Source organism: Lissotriton helveticus, chromosome 4_1 (assembly GCF_964261635.1).
Source record: "Lissotriton helveticus chromosome 4_1, aLisHel1.1, whole genome shotgun sequence".
NCBI lineage: Eukaryota > Metazoa > Chordata > Amphibia > Caudata > Salamandridae > Lissotriton > Lissotriton helveticus.
Window position 1 is genome coordinate 1,285,309,306 of NC_136063.1, and position 26,430 is coordinate 1,285,335,735.

The following is a 26,430-nucleotide window of genomic DNA, read 5'->3' on the forward strand; positions in this document are numbered from 1 at the left end:
AATGCTCTGCCTGACCCTCGCAAAAATCCAGCAGCTTTCTATGAAGGAGTGGAAGGTGCTATTTCCTCATGTGTTATGACATTAGTCGATATTGATCTTTTCTTTGGGTTAATATTGCCTCCTGATATGTGGAGAGCGATTCGTAAATTTGATGATCGAACGATTTTAGGTGCAGATTGGAAGGATTTAGCTCAAGCTGATTTTGATAGGGAACCTGCATGCAAGCCATGCCAATTGATTTTAGATCTCCAGGCGGCTATTTTGAATAAATTAAAAACGCTTATTCCCCCTAAGAAAATTGATTGGACGATGTTGGCTTCTTGTAAACAGAAGCCGGATGAATCGGTCTCTGACTTTTTTTCACGTTTCGAGGAAGCATTTCATGATTACAGTGGGCAATTATTAACAGAGGACACGGGCAGGCATTTGTTCGTTGATAAGTACGTGGCTAATCTCCTACCAGAGATTGCAAAGCGTTTAAAGACTAGTGAAAGCTCATGGACCACGGCAACCCCTGCTTCTTTATTGACTATGGCTCAGTATTATGAACGACAGGAATTGGAGGCTAAAGAAAGTAGTGATAAGAAAGTGAAGGATTTAAAGACAAAGGTGATGTTGGCTCAGGTTTACGCTACGCAGTCGAGAGGGAATGACAGGGGTAGACGAGGATCGTATGGTACGTCTTCTGCTCGTTCTGATATTTCCGAGGATCAGTGTGCATACTGTAAACAGTTTGGACATTGGGCTTCAGATTGTCCGGTGCTTCGAGAACAGCGTAATTAGCGTGGTCGAGGAAGTGGAAGGTCGCGGAATAGTTATTCAGGGTCGAGGGGTGGAGCGAATGATCGCGGTAGGTTTGAAGCGAGGGGTCGTGGTCAGGCTGATCATAATACTTTTGATCGACGGAATCTGTATCAGATAGCTTAAGGAGAGTATACTGAGTCTCAGGATAATACATATGCATAGGATTACGTAGGATGGGGTGTGGAATCGGTTGAAGTACCAGTAGATCAAAGGGGTCCATATATATCAGCACATGTTTTGGGTTCTACTGATCAGTTTCTGGTTGATACGGGAGCTACTCGTAGCGCTCTGTCCAAACACTTGGTTCCAAGGGCTCCCCTGTCTGGCGAAACAATTACATCAATAGGGTTCGATGGAACACCTTCTCTTAGCCCATTGTCTCAACCCCTTACATTTCACATTGATAAGTTTATTGCCCCATGCCCTTTTTTGTTATCTCCAAACACGCCAGATAATATTGTGGGACTCGATATGCTTAAACATTTTCGAGCAACTATGCGCTGTGCCCCTGAAGGGGTACGGGTTATTTTGAATGAGAACTACCCAGAGGTTGAGAGATTGTGCCTCATGCAGGAGGCCGATGCGTTAGCTTCTCTTCCAAACACTTTATGGGCTACTTTTGATACTGATGTGGGACAAATGATTATCCCTCCCATACGTATTACGGTAAGTGAGGGAGTGTCTTTGCCTCGTGTACCACAGTACAAAATTTCCAGAGAAGGTGAAGTTGCCTTGACACATATTGTAAATGACTTGATTATGGCAGGGGTGGTGGAGGAAGTCCCCTATAATGTTTGTAACAGCCCGATTCTTCCGGTCCTAAAGAAAGACACAGACACTAAGATCTATCGTTTTATTATTGATTTGAGGGAAATTAATAAGATAGTGATACCCCAGTATCCGGTGGTGTCTGACATTACCACCTTACTTACTTTGATTCCACCTACATCCACTACATTTACTGTTATCGATTTGAAAAATGCTTTCTTCTCGATTCCCATTCACCCCGATAGCCGATATTTGTTCGGTTTCACATTAAATAACAAATCATATAGATTTTGTCGAGTTCCTCAAGGCTACACAGAAAGCCCTAGCATTTATAGCCAGGCTTTGAAAAGACAGCTTGATTCTTTCGACTTACAGTCTGGGGTGGCTCTTATTCAATATGTTGATGACATTCTATTAGCAGCAGACACGCAGGAACAATGTGAGGAGAGTACCCTTTCCCTGCTTTCTTTTCTTGCCAAGAATAATCACAAGGTCTCGAGGAAGAAGTTGCAATATTGTAGACCAAAGGTGACCTACCTCGGTCATCTTTTGTCTAAGGAGGGACGTACATTGACATCAGACCGAATTCAAGCAATTTTAGATACACCAGTCCCTTGTACTCAGAAAGATGTTCGTGCTTTCATAGGTTTGACGTCCTTTTGTAGACAGTGGATACTAGGATTTTCGCACATTATAAAACCTTTGTTAGCATTGTTGTCCAAAACTACACCAATTCCCCTTGAATGGACAGATGAGTGTCAGAATGCTTTTGAACAATTGAGACAAGCTCTTTGTTCTGCGCCAGTGTTAGGTACGCCAGATTATACAAACATCTTTACGTTATATGTACATGAGAAGGATGGGTGCGCATTGTCAGTCTTAGTACAGACACACGGAGATAAACAGAGACCTTGTGCGTACTTCTCAGCAGTACTCGACCCTGTGGCTCGAGGACTGCCTGGGTGTTTTCGAGCAGTTGCAGCAACAGCTGTGGCTATACGACAGAGTGAGGGAATAGTTTTGTCACACAAATTGTTGGTGTTAGTTCCCCATGCGGTAGATGCTTTATTAAATCAAACGAAAACACAGCATCTAACTAGCGCTCGTTTAACAGGATACGAGCTAACGCTGTTGGCGCCACATATTACACTGAAGAGGTGCGCCACTTTGAACCCTGCTACTTTACTGCCATATCCTGTTGCTGAGACCCAGAAGGAAGAACACCATGATTGTGTTTCTCTAACTGAAGAACAAACAAAGGGTCGTATCGACTTACAGGATACGCCACTTTCAGATGTAGATGGGGAACTGTGGGTTGATGGATCGTGTTTAAAGTTGCCAGATGGTACGACTTCCGCAGCTTATGCAATCACAACACTTAAGACAGTGGTAGAAACAGCACGAATACCGCAAAAATCGGCCCAAGCAGCTGAATTATTAGCCTTAACGAAAGCATGTGAGTTAAGTGCTGGATTATGTGTGAATATCTACACTGATAGTCGTTACGCTTTTGGAGTAGTGCACGATTTCGGCCTACTCTGGAAGGAACGAGGGTTCCTGACCTCGCATGGAGTACACATCATGCATGGAAAATTGGTACGTGATCTCCTGAATGCACTATTATGTCCAAAGAAAGTGGTGATAGTCAAATGTAGTGCACATAAGAAGGTGACAGACAAAATAGGACAAGGAAACACTTTTGCAGATCGCATAGCGAGAGAGACTGCAATGTTACAAAATGTCTCTCCTATGTATGTGGTGAAATCACAGGCTGAGCGATGGCATGATGCCAGAGAGGAAATATTAGACATACAGAAATCAGCATCTGAAGCGGAACTTGCAACCTGGGCAACAGGGATGATGAGGGTTGTTGGCGTAGCAAAGATATGGAGAGATGGAAATTGCCTGCTGCTTATTTGCAAGCAATGGTTCAAATGACACATGGGCTGGCACATGTTGGAGCTCTTGCAATTACTAAAATGCTTACACGAGTTTGGGAGCATCCTGAGATTGCCAGCACGGCTAAGAGAGTAGTGCAGACCTGTTTGATATGCTTACAGTACAATCCTGCTAAAGGGACTTATACTCCTTAAGGAGGGTTCGTTCCACCTACTGCACCATTCGAAGTACTGCAAATGGATTACATCCAGCTTGAGCGCTGTAACAATCTCAATTATGTCTTAGTGGTGGTGTGTGCCTTCAGTAAATGGATAGAGGCCTACCCCACGAAGGATAATACAGCATTGACAACAGCTAAGGTGTTACTCAAAGAGTACTTCCCGCGCTTTGGTGTTTGTAAATTTTTGTGGAATGACAATGGTCCTCATTTTGTTGGGAAAATAGTGGAGTATGTCCTGAAAGGATTGGGAATTAAACAGAAGATCCACGCTGTATTCCATCCGCAGTCAGCAGGTTTGGTTGAGAGGTATAATTCAACTCTGAAGCTGAAGTTAGCAAAGATCGTGGCATCTACGTCCCTGAAATGGCCGGACGCTTTGCCCTTAGCATTATTATCTATTAGATCAGTGCCACATTCCCGATATGGCCTCACACCTTATGAAGTGGTGTTTGGAAGGCCTATGAATATATGGGGAGTCCCTAAGCCTCGCTTAGTACATGATGTGCCTTGTATAATGATGAACGATTATTTGGCACGATTAACAAATGATTTACTTTCTATTCATCAACAGGTTCGAGAAGCGCTTCCCGATAATTCCATTGGAGAGGATCACGATCTCCGTCCTGGGGATCATGTCATGGTCCGATCGTTCGAGAGAACAAGCAGTTTAGAGCCGAGGTGGCGTGGCCCTGAACAAGTATTGCTGGCAACTCGGACGGCTGTGCGAGTCACGAATAAGAAGCGGTGGGTACATTCCACTCACTGCCGTCGTGTCTCTCCGGATCTGGTGAATCCTGCGGTGCTGTCTGATTATCGAGACATCTTGGATGCAGAGAAGAGCCCAGCTACTACGCCACACGAATCGGGGGGAGCCTTCCCGGACCACACTGTTTCTGGTGGAGCGAAATATAACCTACGGCCAAGAAAGTAGTTGTTTTGTGCGAGACTGGTTGAGTTACCGTTCTGAGGTTTGTGAAAACGGAAGCCGAGAATATCAAGGGGGGGGGATCAGTTCTGTCCAGTGTAGTGACACCCGTCTTGAATCTCGGAGAAGAAACCAGCGGCTACCTCGGAGCTCAGCACTCATTCTTTTTAGTTTTGTTTTGAAACATTGGTTTTTTTTTTTGGAACTATGGCACCAATTATGACGAGAAGCAGAAGAATTCTTGGTGCAGTGCTTTTTGTTACGACTATCGTGGTAATAGCAGTAATAGCCTGGATCGTAGAACGATTGATTCTGGCAAGAGAATATTTACTGCCTACCACTCCAATCCCATCTGAACATTTTCATTTCACTCTGCCTTATCATGAAGAAAGACATAGACAGACTTACTTAAATAACAGCTTCATTCAAATTCTACATCATACCCATAATATGACGAATACTTCGAACTGTTGGGTATGTGGAATGTTGCCTGGACATCAGAAGAAAGGAGGAACTCCACTTATTCCTCTTCCGTTCTCTTATAATGGTTCTTGTAATGCCTGGTACACTCTACTCTTTACGTTGAGATGGCCGACAAAAGGTGGACTACTTTTTCGGCTTAATAAAGTTTGTTATAATGACAGAGATGGCTACCCGCAGGCAGAAGGAACTAAATTTGAATGGGAAGAATATCGACCGGACAATTTATCTACACCTCATATTTTCACTAATCAAAGAATTACAAATATGTCCAGTTTACATGTGATTACTGTTATTGCTACCAAAGCTGATTTATGTGTACGAAATAAAGGTACTATTCCGGTAGGGAAGAGTGAATGTACTGTTACTCTAACATTTGACACACCAACTGGTATCGCCTTTGTAGCCTCACGAAATACTTACTTTATTTGTGGAAATAAAGGATACCACCGACTTCCCATTGGATGGTTAGGAACTTGTTATATATCTTTTGTGCTACCCCCTGTATTTATTGCCCCGCCCATGTACCATAGTGATTTTGTATTATATCATGATTTTATATTAAATAGGGTTAAAAGAACATTAGAGATTGAGAATATTGATCAAACTGACACCTCTTTACAGCAATATGTAGATTTTAATTTAGGTCTGTTTTCATTTGTTGGTGCTGCCTTAAATAGCAGGAAAATAAGACGGCTAACACGTGTTGTGGAACCTGTTGCTAATGAAACTGCCTCTGCCCTAGGGAACTTGACTGAGGAACTCCAAATTACTAGAATCGTAACGCTTCAGAACCGAATGGTTCTGGATGTAGTATTAGCCGATCGTGGGGGTGCATGCCGCATTATCGGTAGTAGTTGTTGTGTGTACGTCCCAGATAATTCACCTTCTGTGTACGATGCCATTTCTAAATTGCACAAAATTGCTGCTGAAATTCATCCTGAAAATGGTACATGGACATTCTCTAATTGGTTCTGGACTTTGCTTAGTACCTGGGGTTGGAAATTATTGACTATCCTGTGCATGATCATTGGAATACTCTTCTTCTTTTGTTTATGTATTCAATGTGGCCCTGCCTTGTGTTCTGTATGTATCACTGCCTGCATTCCGTCCAAACGAGCTATTGCCAAAAACAAGCAAATGATTAGCAAAGAAATAATGAATATAATGTTGATTAATACTGATGATGAGTATCCTGATTACTTCCGTTATGAGGTAGCTTCAGCTAAATGCTAAAAGGGCAGTCTGTCGTAATTTGGCAATGACTAGGTTAGCATAATTGACCATACTTGTGGGGGGCCATTTTGTATTTCCTGGCTTCCATTCTCATGAACGTGCGGCCTCGTGGTCAGCATGCCCTTTTGTCCTTTCTTTGTACCAATGACCATTTAACTTGCCCGGCAACAGGCTATTTTTAGCACTGGTCATGCTTACGCATGCGTACTCGAACATTTAGATTAATGAGTGGTCACCTTTGAGGAATGTTCTCCAAAAATGACCAGTGGTACTAAACTCCTCCCACATGTTGGCTGTGTTTCAAAATGCCCTTATATGTACCTAAACTGTGTAAAATACCGCCTACCCTTTTTATTGCTGTCTAAATTGTATAAAAGAGGTCACGCACCGATGTCCGGTGTGATACTTCTTGCATTACCAAAGGGTGCTGTAGGAATGTACCACCACCCCATGGGGTCCTAATAAACTTGTCTTTTGCATTCCCAGTTTCCGTGCCAACTTCTATTCTATGGTGTTTGAAGGTTTATGCAGAGTATGTAGACCTGACGAAACCCAATACCACAGGCGAGTGGCGCCATGTAGACATTGAACAACGTTGGGCTGAGGGATGAGCCTTGGGGTACACCGCAGATGATCCCGGTGGCTTCGGAGCGGAAGGGGGGGAGGCAGACGCTCTGTGTTCTGCCAGAGAGGAAGGAGGAGGTCCAGTCCAGGGCCTTCACTTGGATCCCAGCGTCGTAGAGATGTGTTCGTAGTGTGCTGTGACAGGCTGTGTCGAAGGCGGCTGACAGGTCCAGGAGGATGAGGGCTGCGGTTTTTCCATTGTCTAGTAGGGTCCTGATGTCATCGGTGGCGGTGATGAGGGCACTTTCGGTACTGTGGTTCCTGCAGAATCCGGACTGGGACTGGTCCAGGATGCTGTTCTCCTCGAGGAAGCTAGTCAGCTGTTTGTTGACGGCCTTTTCAATTACCTTTCCTGGGAACGGGAGCAGGGAGATGGGTCGGAAGTTCTTGAGGTCCTTGGGGTCCGCCTTGGGTTTCTTGAGTAAGGCGTTGATCTCTGCGTGCTTCCAGCTCTCCGGGAAGGTCGCTGTCTCTAAGGAGATGTTGATGGTTTTTTGGAGATGGGGTGCGATGGTGCAGCTGGCCTTGTTTAAGATGTGGTGTGGGCAGGGGTCTTCCGGGGATCAGGAGTGGACGGTGTTCATGATCTTGATGGTGTCGTCATCGTTGATGTTGGCCCAGGTGAGCAGGTGGGTGGTGCGGGTGGTGGTCGTGGGAGCGGGGGTCTCAGTGATTGCCAGGGTGGTGACGGCGTTAATACTGTTGTGGATGTCTGCGATCTTGCGGTGGAAGAAGGTGGCCGGCAAGTCGCACAGGTCTTGGGAAGGTGGGATGTCGTTGGTGTTGGAGCTGGGTGTGGCGAGTTCCTTCACGACGTTGAAGAGCTCTTTGCTGTTGTGTGCGATGTTGTCTAGGCGGTCTTTGAAGGAGGTCCTTTTGGCGGATCTGATGAGGTGGTGGTGTCTGTGGGTGGCGTTCTTGTGGGCTGTGTAGTTTTCCGGAGTTCGTTCACGGATCCAGTTGTTTTGCGCTTGGATACCTGGAGGTCTTTGGTGAACCAGCTGGCTTTCTTGCTGGTGTGAGTGTTGGAGGGCTTCTTGAGTGGGGAGAGGGTGTTGGCACAGTCGTTGATCCACTGTCTGAGGTTGGGGGCGGCCATGTCGGGGTCGGTTGGGTCTGCGATTGGTTTCCGGGCGAGGGTGGTGGAAAGTTGGTCTTCGGTGACTTTTTTCTTCAGTAGCGGTGCGGCATCTGTAGGGTGCGGTGCTGCGTGGTGGGTTTCTGGAAGGTGAAGTGGATGCAGTGGTGATCGGTCCAGTGGAGCTCGGTTGTGTGGTTGAAGGAGACGTGTGAGTTTGCCGAGAAGATGGGGTCAAGCGTATGACCGGCGGAGTGGGTGGGTGTAGAGACAAGTTGTCTGAGTCCGAGGTTGGCGAGGTTGTCGATCAGGGTGGTGGAGTTATTATTGTTGTTGTTGTTCTCAAGGTGGATGCTCAGGTCCCCGAGGAGAATTTAGTCCGTGGAGGCGAGGGCGTGTGTGCTGATGAAGTCGGTGATGGAGTCGCTGAACTGTGTTCGGGGTCCAGGGGGTCTGTAGACGAGGGTTCCTCTGAGGGTGGTGTTGGGATCGGTGTGAATCTGGAAGTGCAGGTGTTTGGCGGTGCTGAGGGTGTCTTCGGTGTTGGTTGACACTTTGAGAGTGTTCCTGTGGACGATAGCGATTCCTCCTCCTACTCCATTGAAGGGGTCCCTGCTGGTGATCTTATAGCCTTCCAGGATGGCTATGGCGATGTCGGGTGCCAAGGAGAGGTTCAGCCAGGTCTCCGTCCGGAACGCGACGTCTGGGGTGATGGATTACAGTAGGTCCCAGAGTTCCACGGCATGTTTGCGTGTGGAGTGTGTGTTGAGAAGGATGCATCTGAGGTATTTGGGTTCTTTGGTAGGTGGGCTGGCGGGCCGGATGCTGGAGAAGCTGCAGTTCCGGCAGGGGAAAGGTCATTGGGTGCGCTTCGGGCGGCCAGGCAGCAGGTTCGTGATCATCCGGCGTTGAGTGCGTGGAGGGTGCGTGGAGGGTGCTGGAGTCGTAGCAGAGGCGGGCGTCATGATGTTCGCGGGGATCAAAGCAGTGGGCAAGCATACACTTCAAAAGGCTGAAGTTGTCGCATTGTACAATTTGCACATCACAGTAACTGTTGAACATATTAATGCAGTAAGATATAGGGAAGTTTTTTAATATTTTAAAACTACACGTTCCCAATGGTTCATATGGCTTGCTTTATCACTAAATTAATTTGCTTTAAAATGCACCATTTGCCAATCTGTTTTTTGTTTTATTTCTGCAGTAGGATCCAGCCTGGAGCCCACGCTTGTCCATTTAGCTTGTCCCCGTCGCTCACTACATACAAGTCATACCAAACTTTTACGCCTCACCACTTTTGTATGTCACCAGCCGCCAATGGAATATCGTAGTCAGAAATATTGTCTGATACAAGTAGTATGTCCTAAATAGTGTATACAAAAATATCATCCAGCTGAGTGTAGAATTTCTATTATTTACTTCAATGGGACATTAATTTTGTGAACAATATTTAGGACATTTCATTTGTCCCACAAGATATTATTTGATCATCTGCAACCAAAACAAAGATGGTGCAGTGATACCTAGTATGTTAAAAAGTTATAAAGAACATTTTAACTCACTGACTCCTTTAAATACGAACCATTGTGTTCATGTGGGCAGCGATTTCCAAACATATCAAACTCACAATCTGTCTCTTTATTAAGTAAGTGCATAACAGGCAGAAACAGGTGAACCTAGATCGAAACATCTTAGCGAGGGGCCCGAGGTGTGATCGACGCGTGATCTAAGTGCATGTTTGGTTCCATCTCCAGGATGAGGAATACACTACAGTTCCATGGAGGCATGCTTGCGTGTGATCAATTGTATTCTAGGGCACATCCTTGGTTGCTAAGCAACCAATACTGCTTTGTTGGATTTGATAACAGAAAAAAAATACTGTTATATTTTGCAAGCATTATTATATAGTTCTGACTAATACAACTGCACTTGCATCATTTTTACACAGATGTGGAGAGGCAACGTGTATAATACAAATTTTTGGCTTCAAATGCCATACATTAGACATGAATAGATGACAGGAGTGACGAATCTCCAGACAGATGGCATAGTTTTCAAATGCTTTTATTGTGATTCATAAAATCCACAGCCTATGCGTTTCGCCCAACACGGGCTTCTTCAGGGCTTATCTTTATATCTTGTGACTAAGGCGTAATTTCTCCAATTGTGGGGTCTTCGCTGACTTCCCACTACTGCACAGGCGAGTGTTTCCTGGACCACAAGATCCCCAATTCGTTTATTTAGTGCGTATTTTAGAAATATTTCCCTCCTATATCAAGGGTGTCCTTACTTCCTGGATTGAACGAAAAACTGTAACGATAGCCGTGTCGCTATCATATGCCGATTTGGGCACAAATGGTTATCTCCTGTATCGGAGTCTTCCTTCTCGAATCCTTGTTCCGGAAAAGACACACACTTTTCCGGAACGAGGATTCGAGAAGGAAGACTCCAATACAGGAGGTAACCATTTGTGCCCAAATCGGCATATGATAGCGACACGGCTATCATTACAGTTTTTCGCTCAATCCAGGAAGTAAGGACACCCTTGATATAGGAGGGAAATATTTCTAAAATACGCACTAAATAAACGAATTGGTGATCTTGTGGTCCAGGAAACACTCGCCCGTGCAGGAGTGGGAAGTCAGCGAAGACCCCACAATTGGAGAAATTACGCCTTAGTCACAAGATATAGAGATAAGCCCTGAAGAAGCCCGTGTTGGGCAAAACGCGTAGGCTGTGGATTTTATGAATCACAATAAAAGCATTTGAAAACTACGCCATCTGTCTGGAGATTCGTCACTCCTGTCATCTATTCATGTCTAATGTATGGCATTTGAAGCCAAAATTTTTTATTATACACGTTGCCTCTCCACATCTGTGTAAAAAAGTTTCTATGTAAATTTAAGACCAAAATTGGTGGCTGGTCTTAGGAGGTGGTACAAAAGGGGGTGGTGATGGACGGAGCATCCAAACCAATCAAACACTCACACCCAGTCAAAAGATCTGGGTTTAATCCATCACCGTTCTTTAGCCCACTCTGCCACCCCAGTTCAGACATGGCTATATGCAAATCAGTCTGACCCTGTGCCTCATGGGAACAGTCCAGCCCGAACTGCCATGCCATGCCTTCCCTGGACCGGAAACAAGCTTCCGAGGACCGGTTTCTGGCATTACAGCCGTCTTCAGCCCGGCTTGCTTGAATCTAGTGGCAAAGTGAGCAAGGGACTCACGTCTGAGCATACCCTGCCACACTTATGGCGGCCAAAAGCGGTACAAAAGGGGGTGGTGATGGACGGAGCATCCAAACCAATCAAACACACCCAGTCAAAAGATCTGGGTTTAATCCATCACCGTTCTTTAGCCCACTCTGCCACCCCAGTTCAGACATGGCTATATGCAAATCAGTATGACCCTGTGCCTCATGGGAGCAGTCCAGCCCGAACTGCCAAGCCATGCCTTAGGAGGTGGGCAATAGTGTACACTGTGGCTGGAACCAAGGAACAGTTTTCAAAACTACCAGTGGATGCGGCAATAATACCTGCCACCAGGTTCTGTGTTGTAGCCATGCACTTGCACCATATTGAATTGTTCATGAGAATCTAAATTTATTTCAGTAATAAATATACCAAAAAATGGAATTGAGTAGGTACTGCTTCTCAGCTCATCCTACACTAACACTAGTGTTAAATAAGCAGATTTTCGTTAAAAAGAATGGTCATTGTTTAAGGTTAGAGCCAGATGTCAACCTCCAAAAAGTATGCCGTGTACATCTGCCCCATATGTTGTGGTGATTCTTTTCATTTTAAAGTACATACATGCCAGCATCTTTAAGCTGCAAAGAGTGAGATTTTGGAAAGAAAGTAGGGAGATTTATTTTCCCCTTTGAATTACATGGAAGCAGAGGCAATTTTTGGTGGAGACAGCTAAAATAAAGCCTGTTTGGGCTTTAAAAAAGTGAGTTTCCCACCTGGATTGGGTCTGTTGGCATATATGGACATATACTATGATTCATGAAAAGGTGAATCCCATTTAAACCCATCAGAGGGGCTCAATTGCCCATCAGGTCAGTGGAGGTTGTATTCTCTGCTCTTATGGCAGAGGATCTCTGTGTCTCTGAGGGACTCAGCAATGTGGTGGCTTTACAGAAGGCACTCGACACTGCAGAGCAGCTCCCATGTTTGTTGCACCAAATCAAAAAAACAATGTTTTAAACAGACTCCCTGAGCTTGTTTTTTGAAAGTAAATAAATTCCCAAATGCATTGGAGGATAGCTTGATGATTCTGCCCTGGAGCACCATTCCTTGCATGGTGGTCCAGTGCATGGAAATATAGAGACCAACGCAAGTAGGGCAGGGCAACCATCACTGTGCCCCAGAGGCTTATTGGCTGATTGTCAAATATTTATAGAGGCAGAGCCCGATTAGCCTCTACTGCTGTAACCCTTCACCTCTAATTGAGATGGGGAACTGCAATGTTGGCAGAGTAGATGCTCTGCCTGCCTATAGAGTTCTAGTTGATCTAAAATTAAAATTACGCCCATTGTGCATTAACATTGTTTATCAAGTAATAATAATAACTAACCTGGTCTATGATCAGATAGGCCTTAAATGTTCTCACCAAAATGCACCCTTCATCTGATAATTCCATTTGCTCAACACTAGGTCATGATAATGCAGGTTGTTCATGTGATTTATTGAACTGCTGTCCAGTAGAACATTCAACATCTCTGTTGTACTCCGCCAATTGAGTCCTGGAAAACCTTTGATTCAAGCTTTGGCTTTTTCTTGTTGAGGGATGATGCAGGTTTCAGATGTTTATCTGTGACTTTGACTTATTCCAAATTACATTGTCCTTGGACTGAATGTATTTTTGATCAAAGACTGTCTCACTAGAGCCTTGCCCTATCTTCCATATAATGAATGTACATTCATTATGTATCCCTTTGTTAACATGCAACCTCGCAAAATAATGGCGCATCCTCACCACACATGTGAAGAGTTTTCCTAATATGATGTACCATGTGCATACAGGTACTAACTAAGGTATAGCATGAAGAACTTATGTTCGGGAAGTTACAAGTTGAAAGGGATTGCAAGAACAGACACAGTGTAGGTAACCAGGTGATCACCACATTTTGGATATAGGCTGTCTCTTGGGGATAATTAGGACTGTTATCATTACCTCTCATTCCTTGTGTATTTTTCTCAATGCTTTAGAAACTGGGTACTGTAGGTTGGTGTTTTTGTTTGACAAAGTGTTCTATGATATTTGTGGTCTACTCAAAATGGTTTTTGTCCTGACAATGGATCTATTAGGCTATTTAAAGCCTAACTCACTAAATCTGGATCGATCTCCATGAGAACTCCTGCCTTCCCTATGCCTGTCTGCTTCTTGTCCCTGGGAGATCTGTCATGTCTTTAATGAAAGCTCAGATGTTATTGCCTACCATCTATGGAGTGAACACTGAAACTAATAATGAGACAGTCGTACTTGTGAATAGATACCCACTTGAACAGAAAGGTTTGCATTTAAAGTGCATTATGAAATAAAATATTATCTTCATTTTTATAGTAACCTATATCTCTATACATGCTTTATTTAGTTTGGATCTTGAGGCCATACTCTCGTCAAGATGCACCTAACATCAAGATATTGATATAATAATAATTTGATTTAGTTGAATGACGTGTGGGCTAGCCATAGGGTTATAAACAAATCTTGCAAAGGTAGCCAACTATTTATGAGGTCATCGAGTGGTCTATTAGTACTTCCATAGAAAAGCCAACCCAGGGAAGCGCCTTACACAGTGGACGACTAGTACATACAGTTTCTACATCACCCCAGACAAACTACTCACAATGCATTAGACACAGCAACTGCCACAAGATCAACTCAGGTCTGTACAATATACAAAAGCATCGGGGAAATGAATAGTCACGAAAGGCATCAGCTTTCCAAGTTACACCTAAGGAAAATGTATGCTACACAAATACAGGAAAACACAGCATAAAAGAACAGATGAATCATCACACATGCATCCATGCATGCACAGTCAGAAACACCCACCCACAAACATACACATAACTTGCTTGCCCACTGATGCACATACATTTAAAACAAAGATGTTAGAAATGGGATCTCTGGTTGTCTAAGGCTTGCGCCAAAGCCAGGCAGAGACCACCACTCTAGTCAGGGCAAGGGAGTTACGCGCCAAGATAACCCCTGCTCAACCCCTTGGTCGCTTGGCACAAGCAGTCAGGCTTATCCCAGAGGCAATGTGTAAAGCGTTTGCACTACACACACAGCAGCAGCACACTAGGCAAACCACTAAAGGAACTCCACACAAGGTTATAACTGTGCCCAGAACGTTGCAGTCGCTTGCGTTCCCTCAGGGCAACGGGGAATTAGGCAACACAAACTCTGGCACCATGGTGCCTCTGGGGCTCTTCACACAAATTGCCCCCTCGGTGCAGCTGCCCGTAACTGCGGTGCAGCTGGAAACTGACTTGGGAACCACTGTGCCAACTGCCCTCAAAAGAAATGCCCCTAAGTCCATCCCTCCGGGACTTTTTAAAAGAAACTGAGATGACACCCAAATGCTGCAGCTGCCTGCTACGGTGGTGCAGCTGGAGGAACCAAACAGGCACTGACACCCTCCATGCCTCGGGAGAGCTCCCCCAGGGGGGAGGCACCGACAATGTGCCTCGATCACACTCCCCCAATACACAACACCGCGCCACTCACCGGGGCTGTACAGGATGCTTCTGCTCTCCCCTGGTGCCGGCTCTGTCACTCTTCAGCGTTGTGGGGCCTGTGCCTGTAGCTGGCAGACTCTCTACCCATGCAGGGCTCTCCTCCGTTCACAGTGAGCCTCCACCTACGGAGCTAAGTCTCCGTCGTCGTCTGGCCGGTTGCCAGCGCGGAGTAGGCTCCCGTCCGGCTTTGTCTGCGGATGCGAGGCTCTCACCAGCACGGGAGCCTCGCTGGGTCCTGAGGCGCACGTCCCAGCGCGGAGTAGGCTCCCGCCTGGGTCTTCTGGCTTCCTGGAACACAGGCACAACTCCGCCTGTGTTCCGACCGGCGCTTTCCTTCCGGCCCGCTGGTCTTCACAGGCACACACAGCAGCGCGAGGTAGGCTCCCATATGTTTCCTGGCTAAGCCCCGCCCACGTCTCCACCGAGGTTGCCTGACTTCCTGGGTTGCCCGGGCTGCGGCGGTGATTTTCTTCTGTCTCGGGACGGGCGGTGATGCGGAGTGGACTCCCGCTCTTAATTAAGACAAGAAGCGGGTTGGGCACCCGCTAGGACAAAACTATAAAAAAATTAGCGGGTGGGCACCCGCTTTTCTTCCTTTGGTCACACGAACAACGGGGTGGGCTCCGGCTGTTAAAACAAGCTGCACGAACATGGGATGGGCTCCGACGTTCTTCAAAAACCAAAAAGTGGCAGAAACGCAGGGTGAGCTCCCGCCGAAGCATACCACAACGCCGGGTGAGCTTCCGCCGTACTCCTGCTCAACTTGAGGAAATCCCTAGCCGGGGATTCCCTCTCTCCATGTGCAGGCAGCAGTCCCAAACCAAACACTCTTTGTTCCAGGCAGTTTGACCACAGCGCTCACGAGGCACTATGCCCCTCTCAGTTCCTGGGGCAAAGCTGGGCAAGGAATCCAGCAGACAAAGAACAGCAAGTCCTTGGGGCTGGGGACACCCCAGCAGGGCGCTGTCAGGCAGGCCAGCACACAGGGACCCCCAAGAAGCAGCAGCTGGGTCCCACGGCGGTTCCTCCTGGCAAAGTGTCTCCCCCCCGCCCAGGTAAGCACAGTAGAACATTTTCATGGGGTCACAGCCCCTTCTTTTATACTTCATTTCCCTTTGTGTCACAGCACAGGGTTTAGGGATACCAGTTAGAACTGCTACAGGGGAGCTTTGGAGCACTTTGTTTTGCTCTACTCCTTTCTCCTTTGTTAGGTGGGGGCTCAGGGATAAGACGCACCACAGGGGGCGGAGCCGGCATTGTGGAGGGAAGGCACAGCCCTATTCAGGTCCCAGGTGCAACTCCTCCCTCCCATCTACATGCAGATCTCTTTATTCACCACTGGGCAGACTCATCCTGGCTCCTGGAGCCACCCACACCATCCAGCACCTGTCAATCACAAGCCAGACATCCAATTCACATCAGGCAGGCAGACACACTGCACACAGAAATGCCAACTTCTAAAAGTGGCATTTCTCCACCAGTCACCATACATCTGCGCACACCATTGCTCAGCATTTATTCTCACGAGTTCACACATACTAAACTCGCCCCTGCACTCCTCTGATACCAGGAATTACTATGGACACACATATCCCCATGCATTACTATGGGAGGGCAGGCCAATCTCACCACATGCACTCACAGCGCTCACGCACTTTACACTGGGCTACAGTGCTAAAGTGCTCAAAGGCCATAAACTACTAATATCAGGTCACAGAAAAGGCAAAAAGTTTAGGGGTGAACCTGCCAAAAGGGCCAAGTCCAACACAACCCCCTTCCAGCCAAAACACAGGGCACACCAATCATCACTGTGATGGGCTTCCCTGCTTGGGGCGATAGAACACGGACGGGGGCCCGCAACTGCAGGGACACCCTTCTGTTCTACGCTACGGTGAACCCATGTGGTTCCTTCTGTAGAAGCTGTCCGGAGCAACTGGACTACCCCACTGGTACTCCCTAGCTGTCCGCGGCCAGGACCAGTCCCTAGGCTACCCAGATGTTACTTTTCCTTGCCCATCCACAGAGTGGGGGGTAGTAACCCCTGGCCCATAGTAGCCATTCTCCACTCTTCCCCTCATCAGGGCAGTTCTAGACTGCCACTGATCCTCCAGCCTAGGGTCCGCACCCTCAGGCTGACCAGGAGTCACGGGTAAAGCTCTCCTCCCCCTACCTCTCCTTCTAGGGTTCTGCCCTCTCCTTCTTTGAGAGGTACCCATAGAACACCACTCTCCCACCAGTTCAGGACCTCTCTCCAACAACTGGTCTCCCAACTAGGGGTTAACACGTCAGGTTGCACCGGGGTCAGAGGCGAGGACTTCCACCCTCTGCACCCCCTACCAGAGTTCTGCACCCTCCCAACTGGAGCGGTACCTCTGGAAAATGAACCGGTCAGGACACTGGTTACAGACATCCTTCCCTCCAGGTCAGGCAGATCCTGAACCTGGCCTACCAATCATGGGGCTGAACCCCTTGGCGGAGGACTTGCCTGGCATGCCAGGACTTCTGGGGACTCAAACAGTATCCCCACAGGGTAACACATGATTCATGTGTCGAGTGACAGTCTGCCTGGCGCAGATCTCCCGTCCCCTGTCCACCTGACAGTGCATGAAGATCCCCCAGAACAGAAGTGGTGTCCCCATGGTCACTCCAAGGGAACTCAGCCCTACTGGCTTGTCCCTGACCCATTGGTTCTTCCACTGGGGAATGCATTCCCATCTCACCCCTCAATCCGGACTTCTGTACCCTCCCAACTGGAGCGGCACCGCTAGACACCAGAACCACTGGAGCTCTATTTACAGACGCTCCAGGTTCTCCAGACACTAGGCGATCATCCCCAAATGGACTAACAGGACAGACTAGGCTCCCAACCTGGTGTTCCCTGAAGAAATCATCCAGGTTCTGAGACTGAGTTTCAGGCACCTGGGGACATACAGTCCCACACTCACTCCTACTCCACTGAGACAGGCCGTGAGCCCCTACACCCCTCCCACTAAACTGGGACCTAGCTGGGCTACTCTGAACCTCTTCCCCAATACAGGACTGGAAGATACCTGAGCCACTACTTTTGGGATCACTCCCCAACGCCTCTTCAGAACCTCGGGCACTTTCCCAGCAGTCTGTTTCTAGTACAAATTCCCATAGTTCAGAAAAACCACACTCCAACAGGTGTTGACGCAACCCCGGCCAATAACAACTGAGCAGGTGCTCGCTGATAACCAGATCGAACAGTTCCTGATAATCAGGTTCCATGTAAACCATCACCCAATCAGCCAGTGCATCCTTACATTCATCCGAAAAATCTGCCCAAGACTGGTGAGACAGTTTCTTACTGTCCCTGAACTTCAACCTGTACTTCTCTTCTTGGGAACAAGGTACCATACTTTGGGAACTGGGAATGGGACTTCCTGCACTGGACTCTATATTGCTGCCACCACTGGACTCCACCCTCACTGGTGAATCCAGAAAACCACAACTGCACTCTGGGGATAATCAACCCTCCAGAGCTAATTTCTCCCTGGCGAAGGTCCTCTCAGCCTCCGCCATCCTCTACTGCGCTAAGACCTTCTCGGTCTTGAATTTTTTCTCCTCCACACTCAGCTGCGCTATCTCCTTGGCATGCTCTAACCTGAGCTTCTCCAAAGCCAGCTTCTGCTCCCTTCCTTCCCTCCTATCTACCCACTCCTCTGGGGACAGGAAAAGGGATGGGGCGATGCCCCGGGCACTGGACCCAGGAAGGGACTCTCTATCTATGGGGTCCTCACTATCTACTGGCGTCTCTGTCCTGTCACTTTCTTCCTCCTCTTCAGACTCCTCAGGGCTCCCCTCAGACCCACCACCCTCTTGGCGTGCGGCCCGGGTCCTCTACTCCTCATTGCGCTCATGTTCCAATTCATACTTTTGCCATTGGATCAGGTTTTCCCTAAGTTTGACTGTGTGTCTGACCCACTCACTGCTATGTCTCTCTCCTCACAGAACACCACCAACTCCCACATACTGTATCTAAACAGACCACAAAAATTAAAAGCAGACTCCTTTTTGGCAGGACGCTCGGGGACACGTGTAACACAGGAGACCTATGTGTCTGTGCTGAAGCAAGAGTACACAATCTACAAATGATACTTTTAGGAGAAGAATTAAAATAGAACTCAGAAACAATAATCCCCAAACACGTGATTATCTAAATGCAGAGTTTGTAGTGCAACCAGTTGTCGCTGTGGTACTGAGCAAATGCAAGTCCTATCCCACCGCTGCCACCAATGTTAGAAATGGGATCTCTGGTTGGCTAAGGCTTGCGCCAAATCAGGCAGAGACCACCACTCTAGTCAGGGCAAGGGAATTACACGCCAAGATAACCCCTGCTCACCCCCTTGGTAGCTTGGCACGAGATGTCAGGCTTATCCCGGAGGCAATGTGTAAAGTGTTTGCGCAACACACACACAGCAGCAACACACTAGGCACACCACAAAAGGAACTCCACACAAGGTTATATCAAAATTAGCCTTTGTATTATTATAAAACACATTAGGTGGTAATCACACAATATACACTGTGCCAACTGGCACTGGGCAGTATTTACCGAGGATTATATACACCTGACAGGGCCAATTGGGCCACTGTCAGAACAATCACAAAGTGAATTTAGCAAATGTAGAACATGTACTAACTGTAGCACAAATTATAGCTGTAGTATACAACCAGTAATTGTAGCACAAAGAGTAAAGGTAGAGCACAACCAGTAACTACTGGCGCAATGTAGAATACAACCAGTAATTGTAGCACAAAGAGTAAAGGTAGAGCACAACCAGTAACTACTGGCGCAATGATGACCTCAGCATTATCACATTAGCATTAGACTCTGCAACGTAAAACAGAGGATGCATAAATCACCTTGCTCATGAATCACATTTAGACATCAAACCACATTATGCGCCAACTTCATAAACATAACTCACATGAGGTAATAAGCATCACCGGTATAAACAGACTGGGCCTCACATTAGGGCCTTGCACCCTACCAACACTCCACTGACCCCCTGGCCAACTGGCCTTTCTATGGGGCTCAAATGCCCTTTTGTAGAGAAATGTCAGGGCTTAATCAGAGGACCTCTCACGGGCCCTCGGGCTGCCTCAGCAGCGAAAGCACTGGGCACAAAGCACTGTGACCGTTGGAGTCCCGCTCTGGGACTCTGAAAATAACCTCTGCCCAAAACGTTGCAGTCGCTTGCGTTCCCCCAGGGCGGCAGGGAATTAGGCAACACAAGATTTGGCACTACGGTGCCTCAGGGACTCTTCACACAAATTGCCCCCTCGGTGCAGCTGCCCGTAACTGCGGTGCAGATGGAAACTGACTTGGTCACCACTATGCCAACTGCCCTAAAAAAATGCCCCTAAGTCCCTCCTTCGGGACTTCTTAAAAGAAACTGAGGTGACACCCACATTTTCCAGCTGCCAGCTACCGCGGTGCAGCTGGAGGAACCAAACAAGGACTGGCACCCTCCGTGCCTTGGGAGATCGTCCCCAGGGGGGAGGCACCGACAATGTGCCTTGATCACACCCCCAGATACACAACACTGCCCCACTCAACGGGGCTGTTCAGGATGCTTCTGCTCTCCCCTGGTGCCGCCTTTGCCACTCTTCAGCGTTGTGGGGCCTGTGCCTGCAGCCGGCAGACTCTCCACCCAGGCGGGGCTCGTCTCCGTTAACGGAGAGCCCCACCTATGGAGCGAAGTCATCATCTGGCCGGTTGCCAGTTCGGGGTAGTCTCCCGCCTGGCTTTGTCTGCTGATGCGAGGCTCTCACCGGCACGGGAGCCTCGCTGGGTCCTGAGGCACATGTCCCAGCACAGGGTAGGCTCCTGCCTGGGTCTTCTGGCTTCCTAGAAAACCGGCACGACTCCCCCTGTGTTCCGACCGGTGCTTTCCTTCTGGCCCGCTGGTTTTCACGAGCACACACAGGAGCGCGGGGTAGGCTCCTGTCTGCTTCCTGGCTAAGCCCTGCCCACGTCTCCACCGAGATTGCCTGACTTCCTGGGTTGCCCGGGCTGCGGCGGTGATTTACTTCTGTCCCGGGCCGTGGCGGTGATGCGGGACAGGCTCCCGCTCTTAATTAAGACAAGAAGCGGGGTGGGCACCCGCTAGGTCAAAACTATAAAAAAATGAGCGGGTGGGCACCCGCTTTTCTTGCTTTGGTCACACGGACAGCGGGGTGGGCTCCTGCTGTTAAAACGAGATGCACGAACGCGAGGTGGGCTCCCGCCGTTCTTTAACAACCAAAAAGTGGCAGAAACACAGGTTGGGCTCTCGCCAAAGCACATCACAATGTGGGGTGGGCTCCTGCCGTACTCCTGCTCAACTTGGGGGAATCCCTAGCAGGGGATTTTCTCTCTCCATGTGCAGGGCAGCTGTCCCAAACCAAACATTCTTTGTTCCTGGCAGTTTGACCACAGTGCTCATGAGGCGCTATGCCCCTCTCAGTTCCTGGGGCAAAGCTGGGCAAGGAATCCAGCAGACAGAGAACAGCAAGTCCTTGGAGCTGGGGACACACCAGCAGGGCGCAGCCAGGCAGGCCAGCATGCAGGGACCCCCAAGAAGCAGTAGCTAGGTCCCACGGCAGTTCCTCCTGGCAAAGTGTCTCCCCCCCAGCCCAGGTAAGCACAGCAGAGCATTTTCATGGGGTCATAGCCCCTTCTTTTATGCTTCATTTCCCTTTGTTTCACAGCACAGGGTTTAGGGATACCAGTTAGAACTACTACAGGGGAGCTTTGGAGCACTTTGTTTTCCTCAGCTCCTCTCTCCTTTGTTAGGTGGGGGCTCAGGGATCAGAGGCAACACAGGGGGCGGAGCCGGCATTGTGGAGGGAAGGCACAGCCCTATTCAGGTCCCAGGTGCAACTCCTCCCTCCCATCTACATGCAGATCCCCCTATTCACCACTGGGCAGACTCATCCTGGCTCATGGAGCCACCCACACCATCGAGCACCTGTCAATCACAAGCCAGACATGCAATTCACATCAAGCAGGCAGACACACCGCACACAGACATGCCAACTTCTAAAAGTGGCATTTCTCCACCAGTCACCATACATCTGCGCATACCATTGTCCAGCATTTATTCTCACGAGTTCATACATACTAAACTTGCCCCTGCACTCCTCCCATACCAGGAATTACTATGGACACACATATCCCAATGCATTGCTATGGGAGGGCAGGCCAATCTCACCAAACGAACTCAGAGCGCGCAGGCACTTTACACTGGGCTACAGTGCTAAAGTGCTCAGAGGCCAAAAACTACTAATATCAGGTCACAGAAAAGGCAAAACGTTTAGGGGTGAACCTGCCAAAAGGGCCAAGTCCAACAAAAGGTATTCTGGCATTCACAGATAACACCCAACTTCATCTTTGCATGGATATACAGAAACACACATGCAGATAATGCCTCCAAAAAAAGAATCTTCTTATGCACTAAAACACACACAGCTGAATTCTCTATTCATACACATCCATACAGATCCATACAGATCGGTCATCACCCTACACACATACATATCCTTGAATGCACACACACACACATACATACATCTATGAGTTCACACATGCACAGATGAGTTCTCAAGTCAGATATACTCTCATGCGCACATGTGGTCAGTCATTTAGAAACATACGTCCTTGCATAGCTACGTAGTCTGGGATAAATCATTGCACACACACACACCTCCTCTCCTGTAGAGATGCATGTGAACCATCTTGACCAAGTACACATATTTGCACTCTACAGAAACATCCAGATTTTACTCCATTTGCACACACACGCCAACACATTCAGAAACATATGTCATTGCTTGCAGACGAACACAGAGATAAACCATTGTACATACACACATCATCTCCTGCAGAGAGGCACGTGAATCCTCTTATGCATGTACACATAGACATTTCAAGATACATACAAACAAACCAGAACACTGTAATATATGCATGCTCAGCCACTGGACTGCATCCTGTCAATCTCTGGGCTGCCTGAGTTAACAGCGAGCCTTCAAGCCTCATATTATAATTGTGGTGCTTTGCTTCACAGATGTGTTTACCATTTTTTTGACGGTCTACTTTTAGAGGGTTCCTAGAACATACTGGTGTGGACAGCAGGAGATGGCACAGCTCTGCAGCAAAATATGTCAAAGAGATAGAAAAAGAAGAAAATCAATTACTGGAAGAAAATAGATGGTTGCTTGTGGTCCTGCAGTGACTGCCTGCCTCCAATGGATCTGCAGAGAGTGGAGGGGACTGGCAAGGTGGGGTAGCGGAGCAATGGGAGGATGGCAATGGAATGTGTGATGATCAGGGAGACTGTCGAAGAAAGAGGAGACTGGGAAAGGAGAGAAAACAAAGCTGGACAGGAGGGGATGGGACAGACGGAAAAATGATGGGACAGCAGTAGAAGGGCGTGGTGTGCAAGAAACATGAGGGGGTTAAGCAAGATCATGGAGGGTGGGTGCTGGCAGCACCATGGACACCAGGAGGAGGGGAAGGGGGGAGGGCAAGTACCAACAGAAAGATCTAAGAAGAAAGCAATACCATGGACAGTTGGAGAAGATTGGAGGAGGATGTGGCAAGCAAGGACACTGAGAGGGGGAGACTGACTGCAAACACATGAACTGTTATGAAGTGCTTCAACTGAAATGTTTAAAAAAGGATCTCCAGAAGCGTGTGCCCAGTGGAAGGGGACTGATTACAGATAGGAAGCTGTACTTGGTCAATGCTCCACCAAAGGGCCAAACACATGAAAACAAAATGAAACTGGGAGGTGGCCGGAAGGCGGTGACGACTAATGAGAAGTAAGGAAATGAGAGTGATGTTGGAGCTAACAAATGATAAAAGTGGGTGGGCTCTAAGCTTCTTTAAAGTCTTTTTTCATTAATAAAAGGTCTCTCAAGTGACAGTGTGTGCCCTGTCTCAGACGAGTCCTACAAATGGGCAGCCTGGGCATGATTCAGATGTTTCTTTTGTGGGCGGAGCTGTGACACATATCATCTTTAAAGGTTATAGCATCATCAATATCTTCTATAAATGGTATGAATTTGGTCACATTTGAAACCACTCCACTTCACTAGCACGTGCTTCTTAAGGCACCCATTCAAACACAAAGAAAGGTTGCATACAAAAGCAATACAAAATATTCAAACCAGCCTCTGTTCCACTTTTTCAGCCGTGCAAAGATTATGGTAATTGGCTTCGATTGAGCTCAAGTGGGACAGTCTTGCTATGACGTTAATTTCAGAGACTAAACACAGAGGATTTCACCATTTTCATAACAGTGGCTATGGGGTAAGGTGACTCTAGAGGAGAACACAAATTATAATTTCACAACATTTTTGGCAATTTCATAAACTCTGACAAGTAATAGATTAATTCAGTGTGAAAATCGTTTTACCAAAATAGTTTTTTTTTTCTTGCCAATTTCTAGATAGCACTCACCTTGGCAGTGGTTCAGGATGTGTGACATCTAGTGCAGCAGCCTTAATGTTTCCAGTTTGAAGTGCATGCACCAATGCATCCTGATCGACAACTTTACCTGATTGTAAAGCACAGTTTTAGCCAATAGATAGCAAAAAAACAAAGTAGCTTTACAGTTTTTGAGAATGTGGTAAATACGGTTAATGAACTTTGGATGCAAAAAAATGTAACATTCTCTTCAGTTACAAACCTAACCTAAAATACATTATATGTGTAACAGTTCATTGACACCTCTTATATATCCATGTTGCTTTGTCATTCTCCATAATCATATCCCATATTTTATCACTTTTGAAGTCTGGCATGAGAGAGCTGCACAACAGAAAATGAGCTTTAAAAATCACTACTTATAGAGGAGATTACAACCTGTCCATTTGTTGAGTACCATGGGTACAACATTTGATTGAGCAGAAGGTGTGCTCTTCTGCCAAAGGAATGTGGGTATTGTCCTGTTACTGGACAATGGAGAGTTTCCAGGATTTCCTCTCACATAATATGTCTGAACTTTAAAATACAAATTGTGGCCTTGAACAAGATGAAAACGTTCAACAATGCTGTTGATGGAGATAGTTTTCCCCTCATGTAAGAGGGTCTCCATGCTGCCATTGCTCTGTCAATAGTGTAATGTAGTAATGTGGAATGTACGAGGATAACTGCCTGTCAATCATTTACATGGACCAGTCATTACTTCGGGGCAGGCATGCAAACGCCTATTAGACTTAAAGGGCTGTGGCGTACAGAGGCAGTTCTTGAACTGTCCTGGGCTGGGAAGGGACTGATGACTCAGACTCAGCCTCATCCAAAGTACTTTACAGGTTTTCAACAGGCCATTTATTAGCTTATCAGTTCATGGGTCTTTGCGGATTTTAATTGCTACAGGCCCCAATGCTGCCCCTACTCTTGTTATCGACTGATGCTGCAAGAGTCGGAGAAAGGATGAAAGGATTTCATTTACAATACAAACGTGGTCCTGTAGCACATTAATATAAAGTGCCCAGCCAATGGCCTGGTTTGCCTCTAAGCTCCAAAACAGGAACCGAGCCCTCAAACTGGTACATAATTCATCATTTAAAATCCATGAAAGACTCGCATTTAAAAAAGTATATTTCTTTAACTTGGAAACATTTCACATAAGTATACTAAAATACATTTCTGCTTTGACTGACATTTATCAGGATTCACAGTTTCCAAACATAAACTTTGTAACATTCATTCATGCGATGATGATGCTATTAGCAGTGTGACTGGAATTATGTGGTTCAAGCGTTATTCGAATAATATTGGACTTGCTGCATTTGCCTCATAATCTTTTTTCTGCTGCATAATCTGTCAATTTTGATTAAAAACATTTCTATCTCAAACACACTGAAATTTATTAAAAACATGGTGATCCGTGTTCCTGCGCTTTAGAAGGCTCTTCACAAAGGTTCAATGGTTGTTTTTATGTTGCTTAATGCTGTATTTAGATACCCAATTGGTATTATTAAGGTGAAATCTTTCAGAGGAAGTATTACCATGTGTAAAAATGAAAAGATAATGAGGTAACACTATCACAAAATGTGGCACATTACGCAGCATAGTTTGACTTTTCTTGATGCATAATTTATCCAACACTGATCCTTAATTTGGTCCTCATCTGCTGCATAATTCCAGTGGCCCAGGATAGTAATGAACCTAGAGGCAAATCAGTTGTCATGTGAATCCCGCTTAGATTTTTAGAACATATGGAGCAACATTAAAGTCTAATAAAACATATAAAAGTGAAGTTTTTGCTCAGAGTTCATGTTAAATTGAGGGTTTTTTAAAGGTACTCTTAAAAGGGACAATAGAAGAGAAGCAGTCATAGTTCAAATCCCACTTGCCAAATAGCAAGGATAAGGTTGTTGGAACATTTTTTATTTCTCTCTGTTCACTATATTATCTCATGTACGGAAGCATATATTTATTATACTCTGTTTACCCTAAGCGCACTGGGCCCTCCTACGATTAGAATAAACTGTCATGTATTTTGATATTTCTAGACTCCTGATCCATAACCCAAATGCATGAATCTCTCTCGATGAATATTTTTCTGATGATAGGAGGGGTGATTCTAGAAGCTCAAAAACATCACCATCACTTACTCGCTTA

General features: G+C 46.7%; 1 protein-coding gene across 1 annotated transcript in view; it reads right to left on the minus strand.

Annotated features, from left to right (window-relative positions):
* LOC144829082 (putative 2-ketogluconate reductase) overlaps positions 1-26,430 on the minus strand; it is a 261,551-nt gene that overhangs the window by 20,083 nt on the left and 215,038 nt on the right. The window contains exon 4 of the mRNA XM_078687857.1: positions 24,262-24,358. Within this exon, the coding sequence (XP_078543983.1) occupies positions 24,262-24,358 (97 nt within the window). The remainder of the gene's footprint in view (positions 1-24,261; positions 24,359-26,430) is intronic.